General features: G+C 36.8%; 1 protein-coding gene and 1 pseudogene across 1 annotated transcript in view; one reads left to right on the forward strand and one right to left on the reverse strand.

Annotated features, from left to right (window-relative positions):
* The window catches only part of LOC136853488 (sortilin-related receptor-like), a 159,341-nt gene that overhangs the window by 113,197 nt on the left and 28,276 nt on the right, over positions 1-17,868 (forward strand). The window contains exon 16 of the mRNA XM_067129110.1: positions 4,284-4,444. Within this exon, the coding sequence (XP_066985211.1) occupies positions 4,284-4,399 (116 nt within the window). The 3' untranslated portion in view covers positions 4,400-4,444. The remainder of the gene's footprint in view (positions 1-4,283; positions 4,445-17,868) is intronic.
* Positions 15,393-16,910, reverse strand: LOC136828353 (uncharacterized; annotated as a pseudogene).

Raw genomic sequence — 17,868 nt, forward strand, 5'->3', positions numbered from 1 at the left:
TCTTTATTGTCACTGCAATGCATCTAAAGGCCTGTCCACACTTGGAAACAAAGTTTGCAAACTGTTTGAAAACAGTTTCTTGGAAACTATTTGTAAACAGTTTGCAAACAATGTTTCCTGTCCAGACCTCAGTTGTCGTCAGGATGCCTGCTGGCGCAGTAGCCTCTGTATTTTACTTGCCAATTTTAATGCACTCAAGGAGGAATAAGAGAAAGAAAAAGAGATGGGTAAGGAAGCTTTTAGAAAAAGGAGCATGTCATGCTGACTTGCTTTTGGCGTGTATATATATGTACATATACATATATACATATGTATAAATATGAATGTTTAAGTGCATATATGTAATTATATATACACTTACGGAACCCCAACCGAATACCAGGGACTGCCTGTAGATGCCATACTGCGAGATTGGTCCCTCTTGGACCACTACACCTTTCTGCCCTTCAAGTCTTGGGCTCATCACAATGTTACAGTGACTCTCTGGCCCATGAAAGAATGGTTCCAGGACCTGCTACGGTTGTGGGTGGACTTTCTGAGACTAGTTCCCCTAAAAACTGTCTCTACTCACTTGAAGAGATACCAAAGGGTTGTCCGCTCTTACCCTGACAGGCTTCAGACTGCCCGGAAGCTTGTCAGAGCGTAAGGATTTTCTAGACGTGCTGCAGAGGCTATTGCAAGATGCAGGTGTCAATTTCCTAGCCACATCTTCTAGGCTACGTGGGCAATTTTCTAAAGCTGGTTTCTCAGACTCAACATCTCTTCTTCTGAGACGCCTGTTGCCCACATTGCAGATTTCCTTCCTTACCCGAGGAGATCTAGGAATCTCTCGTCCTCCACCATTTAGGGGTATCGAGCTGTGTTTGGCTAAGTGTTTAAACACAGGGGTTCTGAATCTTGTGTCAATCCCAGATCCTAACGACCGCGTCAAGTCCTTTGATACATCTAAGCAAAGAAAGGAAGATCCGGTCTCCTGGAACCTGGATGTAGTGTCAAAGTGGCTGAACCCCTTTGTTCCTCTTGTGGGAGAAACTTACTCAAAAGAATCTCTTCCTCGTTTTCTTGGCTACTGCTAACATATTAGCGAGTTCCAAGCCATCGATAAAAGGTAGGTTTTTTGTTTTCACAAGGAGATGCAGTTTGCTACGTTACCCTTGGTTTTTAGCCAAGAACAAGGACTCTTCCAAGCCCTGGCCCCGTTCTTTCTCCATTAAGACCTTAACGGATACCTTGGCTCTGAGGAAGAAGAGAGAGTTCTTTGTTCTGCTAGGGCCTTAAGGCATTTCCTGGGCAGGACCAAGATGATCAGAGGACCATCCAGTAACCTCTGGTGCTCCGGCAAGAACCCGTCTCGCCCTCTGACTAAGAACGCAGTAATTTCTGGGGCTCTGTCAAGAGCCCGTCTCGCCCTCTGACTAAGAACGCATTGTCCTTCTTCGTCAAAGACTTAATTTCTGAGGCACACTCTCAGATTCAGGAGGACATTTTGCCTACTTTTAAAGTGAAAGCTCTTGACATCAAGGCAGTCTCTACCTTATTAGCTTTCAGGGACATATGTCCTTCACTCCCACGTTGCAGTTGGCCTACTGGAAGTGCAAACTGATCTTCGTGTCTCACTATTTGAAAGAAGTTGCAACAGTGGTTGAAAATTGCCGTACCATGTCTCACTATTTGAAAGAAGTTGCAACAGTGGTTGAAAATTGCCGTACCATGGGGCCATTATCAGTGGCTGGCATGGTCTGCTGCAAAGCTCCCACTTAAGTAGAGGCAACTCACAGCTCAACCACCACCCCACTACAGGTTAAGATGAGCACCAACCAGAGGCAGTAGTCACCTGCCACTAGCTCTCTTAGCACGTAAGGAAACGACAAGCATTGTTTCAATGCTAGTAATTTTTCTATTCAAAGTCATTACCATGCTGTAATGTTTTGGAATAGAATATGTCCATGTATCCCACCCCAATTCAATGTGGGATTCAACTATGTAATTACTTGGCAAGTTACTTATATGAAAATGATATTTTTATAATAAAATTAAGTTTCATATATACTTAGCAAGTAATTACAGAATCAGAGCCCACCCTCCTCCCCTCTCATGGACATAAGGGTACAAACAGAATGAGGTTTTCTGCTAAGTCGTTGACAGTGCTGGCTTGTCACCTACACTAAACTATCGAAGTGCTACCACGATTTTGATTAAATAAAGACTGCCATGCTAGTTAGAAACTATAGCTATGTAACTACTTGGTAAGTACCAGTATATATGGAACATAATTTTATTATGAAAATATCATTTTTGTATATAGTATTTTTTTAATAAGTAGCCTTTAAAAGGTTGGCTGATTTCCACTTTGCCCCCACCTTCTTCAGATGTGGGAATTAATTATATATTGGAACAGTAAGGTTCATTTGAAAAATATAAATACCTAATTTAGTATTTATTGTTTACTTACCTCTCCACTATACAGTTTTCCCTCCCTGCTTCCCCACATTCCAAGTGGACAGTAGTAGACAGACTTGCTACGATTGTTTGTACCTATTGGTCCCCTGGTGGAGATGGGGGAAGTAGATAGACAAAAAATGGATATTCATAGAAAACCGAGTGTTCTTGTTTTTCTTTGGCAATCTGCCGACCTCCCCGTGGCATGGAAGTAAAAGCTGTATAATATAGAGATAAATATTTAATAAATAAATACTAAATTGAGCATTTGTATATATAATGTATAATTTTTTTTTTTATAAAAGTAGTGTATACAGATTCAGACTTGACAATTCAAGGACAGGAAAGTTACAGCACCAGAGGAAGTGTTATGTTTACATTTACTGCTTTAAAAATTCAGTTGGTTCTAATAGAGATTGGTGGTGAATCGTAGGTCATAGTGATGTCTGACTGAGTTTCTGGGCGGTTGGATAGTCCCTTGATTGTATTTGTACTGAACGTCATACGGTTACCAGTTATATTGAAAGAGAGAGTTATTTCAGGACTTTTGACTTTATATTGTATTTTAGGAGGACTTGAAGGCTACTTTGCTGAGCCCCTTCATATGTGCAGGATCTAAGGCTGTAAATTCTATGTTTGATGCTGAGCCATACATTTGTCTCTTTAATCTAAAATAGATGGGGAAGTTGCACAGGAGTCACCAGTGCTCTACAAGATAGTTCCTTTTCCCTCTGACAAGTCTCGCTACAAGGACCTTACACCCTGCTGTGGATCCATGTCTTGTGACAGTACTTACCCAAAAGGATCACACAACAAGCAAGAATGTGTAGAAGCTTTTTTCCTTTTAAGAAACCTTTAATTTGCTTGGCTGAGCAGATGTTTCTCTAGCTGCACTAAACCCACCATCCTCATTCGGTGTAGTAGTCAGCCAACTTTTAATAGTAGGTTAGATTCATCCCAAATAATGAAAACTATGATAAAATTAATTTTTTGGATATTTACATACTGTAAGTAGATAAGTATCTAAGTGGGTGGTCTTGAAGAATTTTGACAAAAATGTACACATTCTAATGCCACCTGGTGGGAAACATGATTACAGAGTCCATCTTGGTAAGCCAATCATTTTGCTTTGTTTATTTTGAATGCTCATAGGCTGGCTAAATCTAAATCCATCCTGATGGTGTGAAGATGTAAACTAACTTTAACAGTAAGTAATTATCCAGAAAATTAATTTTATAAAAATATTTTGTGCCATTTGATAGGTGATCGGTATTGTCAATGATTATTGCAGAAGTAAGAGTAAGATGATAGTACAGTACTTGAAACACTGCCTTGTGGACGCACCACTTTCATATTTACAGGTGTCTGAATATTAGAGTTAAGGTAAAGTTACGAAAGGTGGGTAGATGAATAGTGAATGGCTAAAAGCAGTGCTGTTGGTAGCTGAAAGAATGCTGCAAAGAATCTTAATGGTGTCAACAGTATGCTGTGGGGGGCACACTGCAACAACATCCCATTCATTTTGTAAATTGATACAGTTATGGATCATTGCAATTGAAGGAACACCTACTATCTTGAATAGTCATTGATGTGTAATTGGAATTACACATCAATAGTCACTGATGTGTAATTGGAATTATGTAAATGAAACTTATGGATGTGAGTACAATACATTTGTTATTTCTTTTTGTTGTCGTTAGGAAAAGTTGATTACATTATATTATGCAAGTTGGGAGACAAATATTATTAATGCTGTGCTTATATCCTTATTAAAAATGCATTTTATGTATTACCTTAATTTTCAGAAACATTAACACCTTTTTTTTTTTTTTTTTTTTTTTTAGGAAACATGTGGAAATGCTGGGATGGTTGGTGGATCAAGAGTCACCAACGCTGTGATGGCTTCTATCACTGTTATGATGGCTCTGATGAATTCTTCTGTGAATTTACTTTCCTCTAGTTTGTTCATCAAACATGGTCATGTTGTTGATAAAACGAAGCCTGTGTGAGTAATATTTTATGCTATTTTCTGCATGGATCATAAATATTTGTAATTGAAACATTTCTTTAATTAGATTTACTTAGAAAGGTAAAAAGTGTTGGGAAAGTTTTAATTATGTTAAATATGTAAATATTAATTTAGTTTTTGTTTTCTAACGTGCATGATATATTGTAATCTTAGTTTTGAAGTTTTAGGTAAATTTTGTTCTGTTCATAATGACACGTATGATGTAGTTTTTCTATTGTAGAATTGTATCAGCACATGAAATTTAGTATTGTTATATAAAAGAGCAAGAATTTTGCTGGTAGGAATTTGTAAAATACATGGTATTAAGTAGTTGCAGTATAGTGTTTTTCATACCATGGAATGAGGATATTTAATACAGTATTGTGTTTAATAATTTCGTGAAGCTGAGTGTAAAAAATTGTTTAGGTAATGTTAAATAATAATATTTGGGATGACTCTTACCTACTGTTAAAGTTAGCTTATATGTATCTCTGCGCCGATAGGTGAGTCAGCATTCACACAAAAGATCGAATGGCTGCCCGGATGACTGTCTGGTACCCCTGTTCTCCATCAGGTGTGTTTGAATGTTTTAGCTCTTGCCAGATTTCTCCTTGCCGCCATTGTTATAGGTGCTTGTTGGTATTTCATGGCTGTTTGATGCTACCATGGTACTGTACATTTATTTTTCCTAGGATGCCTCCACTAGAATCAAGGCTAAGAATGTCAGGTTCTGTCGGAATGATTACAGTACTGTGTTAGCTGGATTTTTTTTAGGAGATACTGTACGCACTGTTTACCCTGGCTGCAGTGGTATAAAGTGTGATCTTGAGAATAGATGTGAGGAAGTCGGGATTTTCAAAGGACTTTCTGCTTAAGTTCGTTAGTATAGGAAGCAGGTAGATTTCGAAGCAATTAGTTAGGTCAGGTTAACATTATTTTAAAATTTCATTTTTCATTCATTATTTAGTCCTAGTGCTTGGTCTTTGGCCTAGACCTGGTACTCCATTTCATTTTAATCCTTCGGGCCAGCCCTTTGAGAGCCGTTGATAGCTCAGTGTCTGGTTAAACTAGAGCCTAGTCTGAGGTATTCCTTTAGACATCACTACAGTTCTTACGTTTTTACTTTAACACCCACCCCCAAGTGAAGAGATTTTTTTTACTGTGAATATTTGATCAAATTTTTTCTAGCTTCTGGAATTTCTGGCGGAGAAACTGAACCGTCAGAAACACACTCTTACTCCCGAGTGGACCTCGATTCCCCGGATCTGTCGAGTTGGGTGCTTCCTGTCGGGCAGGCTGACCTTGACTGTTTGCCACCGTAAGGGAACCTTCTAACACCGTTTTACGAGATTGCTCCAGCTGGGATTTCTATGCTTTTCCACTGTTTGATATGGTCAAGGAAGGGTTGGATTTTTTCAGACTCATCAGAACGTTACTACGTCCCTCGCAGCCCTGTTCTGAATTGCAGTTATGGCTCCCGATTTGCTGCAATGGAATGATGGACTATCCCAGAATCTGTACACCTTTTGTATCTTCTTGAACAATCTCACCTCAAGAGACACCATCAAGGGTGGTACCCTCTTACGTGGACAGGCTTTGGGCTGTCCGGGTGTATATAAAAAAGGAAGGGCTTATTTTCAGAGGTGCTACAAAAGACATTTGAGAGATTGGAAAGTTGATCGAGCTAAGTCTGACTCAATAACGAGGTATGCTCATTTACCCTGAGAATTTTTATTGAAAACGAGGACCCTTGCATGACCTGGATCTCTCTCTCTCTCTCTCTCTCTCTCTCTCTCTCTCTCTCTCTCTCTCTCTCTCTCTCTCTCAAGAATTTAATAGTAGAGAAGGCAGTCTTGACAGCTAGGGATGGTACCCAGGAGCACCCATTAGTATGAGTTTTTTTCCTCACCTGGCTTCCTTCTTGCCCAGCGCCAGTTACGGCTGGGCTCCAGCTCTAACAAAAGCTCCTAGGAACGCCCTCCAGCTCCCAAACGTTAGTAGTTAGATGGTGACCAGCAGACCTGGTGCCAACCATTCTCTGAGTGCCCAGAAGCACTCACTAACTTTGAGGAAGAATTGAGAGCGTCTTGTACAGTTGGAACGTTCCGGTATTACCTGGAAGGAAGTGAAAGTTCGAGGCCATTCTTTTCTATAATGTGATGGCAAGAGCTCATGTCGTCCTCTGACTAAAACTTCTGGCTCCAACCACAGCCTGGCGCCAGCTTGTTCTCTGAGCACCCAGCAGTGTTTACCAAATCTGAGGATGAATAGAGATCTGTCTGTCCAGCTGAGATGTTAAAGTATTACCTGAAAAGAATTGGTAGTTCAAAGGCCATCCATAACCTAAGGTGTTATGGCTAGATCTCGTCTCGTCCTCTGTTTAGAACGTCTGGTTCTTTATACGGTGGACTTTATTTTCTGAGATACTCTCAGATTTAGGGGAGCATTTCCCTTCTTTTTAACTGAAAGTTAAAGATGTCAGAAAAGTTTTTTCCTCTAACTTTCAGGCTCTACTTGTCCCTTACGTCCATTCTTCAAACGTCCTACAGGAAACAGTGTTAAATTTTTGGCAGTACCTTGCGATTATCAGTAACTGGCATGAGACCGTGGAAGGAAGCATAGGATTTTCTCCTACTGTCTTTTCACCTAGTGAGGTATAGAGTTTTTAGGAGCCAGGAGGTACAAAGTACCTGGAGCAGCCACAATTCTTAGTGGATGGGTTGTGGTGTTATTTCAGTGTAGGTGACAGCATTTCTGGTTGTGTTTTACGTTGGCACTGCACCCAGGGCAAAGGCATCTTTTAGAGCTTTGCTAGCTATCGAATAACTCCTTAGCCGCATAACTTCCACTGATCCTTTGGTAGTCATCGGAGTACTCCTTTGCTACAAAGCTCCCACTTAAGTAGAGACAACCCTTGGCTTTACCGCCATGCCACTACAGGTTAAGTTGAGCAACAACCAAAGGCAGTTCTCTACTGCAGGCTCTGTTAACTGATAAAGAACTACAAGCATTGTACTCAATGCTAGCAACTCTTTCTATTTCAAATTCATTACATGACAATGTTTTGTAGTAGAATATGTCCATGTATCTCACCTCCTGTCTATGTGGAATCAGCTAAGCAATGACTGGGTAAGTTACTTATATAAAAATGACATTTTTATGATCAAATAAAATTTTATATATACTTACCCAGTAATTACGGATGGAGCCCTCCCTCTTCCCCTCTGATGGACATGCAGCATAAATAGAATGAGGTTGTCTGGTAGCAGTTCTTGGTATTCTCGTTAGTGGGCAGGACCAGTCACCTGCACTAAATCTGTGAAGCATTACCCTCGAATTTTTTAAATTTTGAAGCCGCCGAGGCAAGATATTGTTAGCTAAGTAATTACTGGGTAAGTATATATAAAACTTTATTTTATCATAAAAATGTCATTTTAGAAACCCAGAAATGTCTTTGTCAAAGAACACGAGGTTCTCTGTGATGTATTTGATTAGGCTAGTGCATAAGAACTAGCTCCATACCTTTTACCTTTATAGAAGGTAAATAACGAATATGCCAGCACATAAGGCGACTTGGTGTATAAGATGGCCCCCCCATTTTTCATGTAAAAATGTAGGTTTAGAGGTATGTTCGCCTTGTAAGACGACCCCCAATTTATTATATTTGTGAGGTCAAAGAAGACAGAACTGGGTACTGATTGATTTATTACTTGGGCATAAGGTCCACATAGCAGCATGCGGACGGAAACGTGGTGCCCGACCCCAGGTCTCCGTGACCTGCACGCTGAATGAGAGCAATTTATGTTTGTTAACAGTCAATCAAATAACAATAACAAGAGACATAATGTACATACAGTGATAAAATATATATTGGCGAAAAGGCCAGGAAATTCTACATACAAATATATACATGAGATTCTTGCTGCGTTGATAGATACGATACATGATCGTGATTAATGGGTAAAAAAGACGTCTTTACATATTAAATAACACTATCAGTTGATGTAAGTTAGTTTGTACGTAAATAAAATTAATCATTGGAACTGTCGTACCAAAAATGTGTGAAATCGGTATCCTCAACATTTTAAAATGTTTGGCAAAGCTCACCATTACGAAAAAATAATTTTGTATTTCCTTAGGAAAAATATAGATAAACCTCACTACAAATGCTCAACGTCTGTGATTTCACTATTAGTGGAGTAATACCCACTGGAAGTAGATCCGCATGAATGAATTCCTTTGAAATTATAAAGTACCCCGATATTAAGGATAACTGGGGAACTATCGACATCACAACACCCTTTAGTTTGATTGTAAAATACTACCAAGGAAATACTGGCCTTTATTAAACAACAAGGATCGTAAGTCAAGCACGACTGGGAACTACGAACATGGTTATTTTTCGTAAACAAGAAAGTTAGACTACCCGATTTAGCGTTTTGGTAACTTCAAATTATCTATCAATGTAAAAGTGACACTTATAGTAAGTATCAATAATAAAATTGTGTAATATTTTTACCTTATAATAATGATACTCTGGATAAAGCTAGTAACACAGTGAGAGCTCGCTCATCGTAACGTCTAATTATAGTAATTACTGTATATGGTAATTACCTACAGTAATTATTATAATCGCAGTTGTTTTGTTTACAGTATCGATAGTTGTGTTGCTAGTGATTCACTTGAATTATCTACGGGTTTTACAGTTATTACGATTTTGTTGATAGTTGTGATGGTAGTTAACTATTGACCCAACTATCGACACTTAAGGGGTTTGCCTATCATTAAAAATCTCGGCTTTTTATATTCGGTAAGACGACCCCCTATTTTGGGGGAGATTTTTTAAGGCTAAAAGGTTGCTTTATACGCCGGTTTATACGGTATTTGTAATGTAAGAGCTGTTGCTACTTCATTTAGTTTGATGTCAATTTGACGCTTGAGGATGGGTTTAATGCAGTGCAGTAGAAGTACAATTTGATTTGCCGTTCACTACCTGTTTGAAAACAGTAAAGCCCTTAGTCCACTACTAGTAGCGGGTAGAATCTTTAACTGAACTGAAGAAAGAGCAATCTTTTAGTCTTTGTTTTAAATTCTGGGTTTTAATATTTTGGAGAGCATGGTGTACATATATATTCTATAGGAGTGTACCTTTAAACCATAAAGGTATTTATTTTAGTGACTGTCATTTTATAGGGCTTTTCGATCCAGGCACAGGTGTCCCCTCACGCCACTTCTATTTCATTCTGGCTGAATTGAAGTGGTTTTCTCCGCAAGGCTGCTCTTTGCTGCATGGTTTGAATTTTTTTGATAGAACAGACCAAAATAGTGGGGGTGCATTAGGAGTCTCATATCCTTGCTCCTTGAATGAAATCCAACTTCTGGCAGCAGTAAGATCCTGGAAGGATTCCAGATCAGGTAAGAATGTTTTGGGGGTCATGCAAGAAACCTCTAGCTCGACTGGCTAAGCAGATTTTGTCTAGCTGCTGTATCTACCTCTTCTCAATGTGGGAATCAGCTAACTTTAACAATAAGTAAGATTCATCCCAAATAATATAAATGTTCATAATAAAATTTATTATTTGGATACTTCCCTACTGCGTAGACCCCACCCAGCCTTCCCACAACTATGTGGGCTGTCAAGGAGAATTCTGACAAGAGTTAAAACATTCGAAACACACCTGGTGGAAAACAGGTGTACTAGACAGTCATCCGAGCAGCCATTTGATTATTTTTTTGGACGCCGACTTTCCTATCGGCACGGAGATAAAAGCTAACTTTAACGGTAGGTAAGTATCCAAATAAATTTTTTATGCGAATTTATATTTACCATACTAAATATCAGAAGTTTCTTGAAGCTATAATCCTTTTCCTCTACTAAACTTTTGTATAGAAATCAGGAAAAGGTTTATAAAAAAGAGTATTGTCGGAATAGTAAATTTTAACATTTTTTGCTTTATGCAAGTTCCAAACTTTCATTTCCTTTTTAATTAATCACAGGCTTCATGGGAATTATTTCAGCCCCTATTAAATTTTATTTTGAAGGCTTGTTGTCATGTTGTGTGTTTTATAGTGTGTTTTATTTTGTTTTAAAGACTGCATTAATGGTTTTTTTGTTTTACAGTTTTTTTGTTGTAATTTTTTATCTTAATATAATGGAGTAATGCAGTTATGCTTTGTTTGTTATGGTGTACTATAAGACTTTTTCAGTGTAATGTTCTTATTAATGCAGTATAGCAATAAATATATTAATAGTACAATAGTTGTTTTTTTTTTTATTTAAGGGTTTTCTAAGTTGAAACTTTTATCATTTGCTGTAGTTTAACCAGATGACCAAACTCATGTAGTTGTCACAAATTCTTAGATTTCATTAAAATACTGTGGTGTATATAAATTAGTAGTCTGGTTATTGCATTTTGAAATTTTAAAATGATCCATAGAAATGGTTGACAGTTTTGAAATGGGTTCTGTGCTGTATTTTTAGAGTAGTGGATCTGGAATATTGTATGCACTGAAGTTTTGTATATATTCCATTGATAAAATATATATCAGTTATTCTTGAATTATTAGTAGATCGTATTCTTAAACTCATTAATAGTAAAAGCAGTAACAATTTACGTAAAAGAATAAAATAATAAATATAACAATGATACAATATAAAAACAATCAAATATAATACAGTAACAATAAAAACCAAAAGAGGATCTTACCTTGAGCGAGTGTTCAGGACAACTTTGTTAGGAAGGCCGGCTTCCTCAACAAAATTTAGATCATAAACATATGCAGTATGTGTATTTATGCATAGTATACAGTATTTGAACAAATACGTATGATTTTATATTACTGTATATATATTGTCAGGAAGTGTTCCAAATACCTGGTTATTACACAACCAATCACAGAATTCAAAATTTTACCTCACTTCAGCCAGATACCTGAACTCTCATAACATTAGAATTACGACTGAGTACTCTAAAGGTAGCAGTGATCCCTTAAAAAGCTTATTAAACACGTGAAAAATCAAACTAAGTTTATCAAAACAAGTGTGAGGTGTCAACAGTTAAACAAGAAATATACTAGAGCAAAAGGGCATCACTCCATCAAACAACTTTAACTGTTTCCCTGGTCTTAATTCACTTCAGCAAGACTAAAGGAACAATACATGTTTGTCACTTTGCCTTATGCACACAATTAATCCTATTTACTGGTGGTCAATAAATGAAACACTGTTTTTAAAAAAATTTAAATACAAAAATTTAATTTTAAATTCAATTCAAAATTTATAATTAGAATTCACAACCTAAAAAAATGTACTTTTACTTGAAAACAACGCAATTTTAATTAATTCTTGAGTTAAATTATTAAACAAAACCAAATAACAAAAACTTTAATTTATCAAGAAATTAAATTAAGGAAAATTTAAACAATTAAGAATTACTCAAGATTTGAAAAGAAAATCTTAGTAAATGAAAATTAAATCAAATATGCAATGTTAGAATTATTAAAAAAAATACCTAAATTATGTAAATAAATATTAAATCACCACTATAATAAAATGTGAAAAATTAAGAGATGCAAACACAAGAACACAAAAATACACAAAAGATTTATCAAAAACAATTTCATTAAGCCAAAAATTCCTTAATCCTTATTATGCCATGGTAATAATAAGTAAAATTCACTTTACCTTACACAAGCTTGTGAAAACTTTTGCAAAATCACCCGAAATACAGCTGCTCTAGATTCACAAAACACACTTTTGATAGGTGCTGTTACAAACATACACTTTTCCTACATTCAGATCTCAAAAGCTAAGACTTATATCAATGACCACACAAATATTTTACATTAATAACTTCTCTGTTTTGGAGAGAGAGAGAGAGAGAGAGAGAGAGAGAACCACATGAAAGGTCTTTGAAATCAGAATGAGCAAACTTCAGGATTCAAGCAGGAAATGAAACAATCAGATGGCATCTTTATTAAAGCATTTTGGGAACTAGATACAAGAGAAAATTCTAGAAGAGGAAGATGACGTCACTTCCAGAGCAAAATGTTTTGGGGCGGAAACTAATGCGTTAGAACAATACTTGATCAGAGTAATGCAGTTTTAAACACAATGCAGTTGCCATGTGCTTCAGTGCAACACTTGTGTGTATTTCTCAGAAAGGTTCATGTTTTTACCATAAAATCATATGGGAGAAAGCTTTTAACGAAATCTTAACACGATCAAAACAGACGGCATCTGGCTAATCATAAATGGCATGTTTTTAAAACAAGATGAAGAACCAAAGTTCGTTTTCAGAACAGTATATGAAACATTGTGAAATCATTAGTCTTTTTCTCGTATGAGACAAAATCTTACACGACTCGACTGCTATCCCATCTTGTCAACACTTTATCTTTTGCAATGACAACTGAACCAAAACACATTCGGTCTAACTCGAATCTCTCTTTCTCCAACTGCATATTATTAAAAGCATATTATTAATTCTAAATCATGCTGTTAAGTTATCTAAATCATTAACTCTTTGAGATCTGACATTGCACTACATACAATACTTTAACAATTATTATTGTTACACAGAACACATAACTAGAACAGTAAATATATCAAAATCATGGAAATATATACATTTTGCAAGGTAAGATCATGAAATTATATGTATATATATATATATATATAATATATATATATATATATATATATATATATATATATATATTATATATATATATAAATTTATATTATATATATATATATATATATATATAATATAAATTTATATATATATATATATATATAATATATAAATATATATATATATATATATATATATATATATATTATAATGTATATATATATTATTTTTTATAGACATTTCTTTTATGAAACTCCTTGTAAACTTATTATTGTCATTTTCCTGTTTAAATCTGTTACAATGTACATCAGTAACCTAGATGTTGTGATGCCAGTTTTAGTAGACAAAAATCAGTCAATCATTCTGAGAGGCCTATCGGATAGTTTTGACATATTGAAGTTCAGTAAGGTGTATTGGAATATTTTTAGTTTATGAGAATAGTTAATTAGATACTTTAACATGTCAGTAGTTTAGATAACATCTTGTACTGTACTCACTTTTGTTGAATAAGTTCATCATCATGCAATTTGTAATGATTGGAAGGTTTTATTATCTTTCTAAAATGATTTATTGGCTTTATGAAGCCTTAATACTGAAGATATGCACGCAGTTTATTGCACTCAGACATTCCTTATCCGACCACTTGCACAGCTTCATAAAGATACCTCAACAGTGTGTTTCCATACTGTAATCTGTGTCCTTTCATCACAGTCATTTGTTCTGCATAGTTATGCACAAGTTTACCCTTCAGAGTGTTGATGTAGCACAAAAGAGGTATTCCAACTTTTACCATTTTGGGTTTCTTCATGCGATATTTTTGGTATTCAATTGTTATCCATTCTTTTAAAACTTTATGTAACAGTCTTTTGTTACTTATAGGGGTTTAATATGTAGGTAGTCAGAATTAGCCGTATTGAGGACCTCACATTTGTTATGCAATACTACTGTGTCTCAAGGATCTGTCTCAAGCAGCAGCAATGAAATCTGTTGAGTCTAATGGGCATTTGTACACAGGTGGGGTATCCCGCAACACCATATACCTACTATGGGTTTCACAGACAGTGCAAATGCGATTTTTTGCAATTATTCTGTAACAAACACTCGTATCAGTACGAGATTTTGCTATAGTGTATTACACCCAGTGAGGAAATTTATAGGAGTATCATGAATCATTTATTGTAAATAATAAAGACTTTTGTACCTATACTAAGAGTGAAAACTCATTAGCCAGGCAAGAAAACGAACACCAGCTTAGAAAAGCTGCGCCTACCTACCATCCCCCTTCTTCTTCCTCCCCTCTCCTTTCTTCCCTCACCTGCCCTACGTCCTTCCTTCTCTCTTTCTCTCTGAAAGTTGCTTTGATTTAAACATATTTTTTACGAATTTTGTATAGCTATCTAATAATAATTGACATTGTTGTATAAATGTAACGATTCACTGGTTGTTACCCTCCAGTTAACTGATCTGTTTATACACTGATTTGCTCTCTCTCTCTCTCTGCCTTTCTGTCTGTTTCTACAAATGTGGGGAGTGGTACAGAGGCTTAACCATTTTTTCCTTTTGCCCCAATGCTTCTTAAATTTAAAGTGTTTGCTAAATAGCAATATATACAGTATATGACATTTTTTTTTTATCACACCGTGATTTATGTACGATCATGAAGCTACAAATATCGCTTAATATCAAATCCACGCTACCTCGGGAATATCCCCGATGGGGAATTATCACCGAAGGGGAATTTATAAGTGATAAATGGACGGGCACTGCCTAGTGCGTCGACTGGATTCCATCCATTTTATCACATAAATTCCCCTTCGGTGATAATTTCCCATCGGGATATTCCCGAGGTAGCGTGGATTGATATTAAGCGATATTTGTAGCTTCATGATCATATCATATATATATATATATCATATATATATATATATATATATATATATATATATATATATATATATATATATATATATATATATATATATATATATATATATATATATATATATATATATATATATATATAGGGCAGCCGATCGAGACCACAGGTCTACCCCAAAGCCAAATCAAAAAGTCCTTCAAAAAGAAGGCATCGTGCTTACCCCATACAAAAATGGGAATAAAAGCACGTTAAAAGAAGAAGAAGATATATATATATATATATATATATATATATATATATATATATATATATATATATATATATATATATATAAATCATGATATAATGTCTTTGAACAATATGCAATTGTACACCATTATATCATTGCTTATTTCGGTATTGGGTATGAGCGTAGATGATAGGTATTCATAGGAAATGAGAAACAAAATTTTTATTTCACCTAATATCACATATATTCGCCCCCAACGCAACCCTTTCCCTCCCATGAAAACTTATAACGCTTTGTAAGGACTTAATTGAATTTGATTGAATGTTTGCATCAATCGGTAACGGGACTCGAATGTAGGTAGGATATAATCCTTCATATTTAATTTTCTTTGAAGGTTTTTTTTATTTTTTTATTTTTATTTTTATTTTTTATTTTATATATATATATATATATTTTTTAGTCTTCATCGCTTTCTGAGAGCAACTCAACTTCATCGTCAGTGTCACTGTCAAGACTAATAATGACAGGATCAATACTGTCATGCATGTTATCTGTTGAACGATAACTGTCCTCAAAAGCTCGTGATCGACGTACTGCCCCTGCCCATACATCGCCAGTGACAGAGAGTCTTGCTTCCTCCAATCTGGCCTGTAGGTCTGCTCGGGTGAAACGCTGGTGTGAGGAGCGCACGTATCGTTTCATGTGTCCCCACACCTGCTCGATTGCATTGAGTTCGGGATGTGCGGGCGGCAGGCGGACGATTTCGTGACCCCATTCCCGAATGGTGTTATCTACCTTGTACTCAGGCTCTGGCCTATTTTGACGGCATATGTAGAGGAGTTCAGGTCTTGTAGCATGCTGCGGGAAGGATATATTTCTGCGCTGTAACCATTCAATGAGGTCACATTTCCTGGTAGCAGTGGTGGGACAACGACTCTCTTCAGTCATTATACTATGGTATGGAGCATTGTCCATCACTAATACCGAAGGCTCCTCTAGGAGTGGCAGGAGCTGAGTTGTTAGCCACCGTAGGAACATTTCGCCATTCATTTCCCCGTGGTAGTCGCCGCTGGTATTTTTAGCAGGGAAGCAGAGGAAGGAGCCCTCAATGAAGCCATCGGCTGTACCACCTGCGACTACCACGAAACGTTCCCCCTCTCCTGGTGGCACCTGACGGCTGTAATTGGCACTGGTATTTGGCTGTGTGGTATCCACCCATTCCATGTTATGACTCATTCTGGTTGTGAACCACGTTTCATCCAGGTACACTACCTCCCCTGCCGTCTTCCTGTGTCTTTGAAGGTCCGCAGGAACGTATCCTTTGGCACATGATGTCAGTCGACTCCTTCCTGACATACATCTTGCGCTGAGTGGTCTTATACTCGATTCCCATTTTGTGGAGTAAGCGCCATAGCGAAATCTTTGAGGCACTTTCAGGGATGATACTTTCTTTCATCAGGTTCTGTGCCAGGGATGCGAGAGTAAAAGCCTGCTTGGCAACAAACTTTGTATGGATGTGCCGACGTATGGCTCCTACAGAGAAACTGTCAAAGATAGGCTGTGCTGGAGGTGTTGGTGGTGTGACGGGCCGTGGCCTAGTCCTGCAACACACAATCGAATGCACCGTCCCCACTTTCATCCTCAAGGCTGCTGCAACACGGTGGTAAGGCCTATATGAAGAAAAGGATTTATATAGATATGTATCATATAAAATAAAATTTGAACATCCATGACTTGAAAATACGTGCATCAGTATAATCAAGGTTTTAACTCTGATGAATATCCTGTGGAAAGGGTCAATATTTATTTGTAATTCATAGAGTAACTGTAACAAGTTACCTATTCAAACGAATCTGAAGGCAATTGTCAGCTTTCTCTTTATTAAAAAAGTTGAAGAGTTGGGTGACAAACTCATTTCTGCAACCATACGGACAGTTATGTTCTGAGGTGGCCATCACTACTTCAAGCTCACCCTCGTAATACCAGTAGATGGCTAATACCCTGAGTAGAAATGAGGTTTGCGAAGAAGGTAAGCAAACGCAGGTACAACAGTCATTTTCCTATCAGTCATAGTGTCTATCACTCAACTATTCCAAAACCCTTCAGATAGATCTCAATCTATAATTATTTACATAACCACTATCATAGAGAGAGAGAGAGAGAGAGAGAGAGGAGCAAATCAATGCATAAAGAAATCAGTCATCTGATAGGTAACAGCCGATTGAATCGTTACATAGCTACAACAATATAAATTATAATTAGATAGACAGATAGATAGATAGCTTGCTTGATATTAAAAAAATCATACAAAATAAGTTGAAACTTAAGCTACCTTCCGAGAGAGAAAAAAAGAGAGAGAAAGAGAGAGCTTGAAGGGGGGGGAGGGCAGGTGAGGGAAGAAAGGAGAGGGAAGGAGGGGGTGGAGGTGGAGCTTTTGTATATGGTTGTTCGTTTTTGTGACTGGCTGATTGCGACTTTGCCCTTTGGTATAGGAGCAAGTGTCTTTATAATTAACAATTAATGATTCACGATACTCCTATAAATTTCCTCACTGGGTGTAATACACTCTAGCAAAATCTCGTACTGATACGAGTGTTCGTTACAGAATAATTGCAAAAAATCGCACTTGCACTGTCTGTGAAACCCATAGTAGTAGGGTAAGACTGTAGTCAGACCT

This window comes from Macrobrachium rosenbergii, chromosome 3 (genome assembly GCF_040412425.1).
Source record: "Macrobrachium rosenbergii isolate ZJJX-2024 chromosome 3, ASM4041242v1, whole genome shotgun sequence".
Taxonomy (NCBI): Eukaryota; Metazoa; Arthropoda; class Malacostraca; order Decapoda; family Palaemonidae; genus Macrobrachium; species Macrobrachium rosenbergii.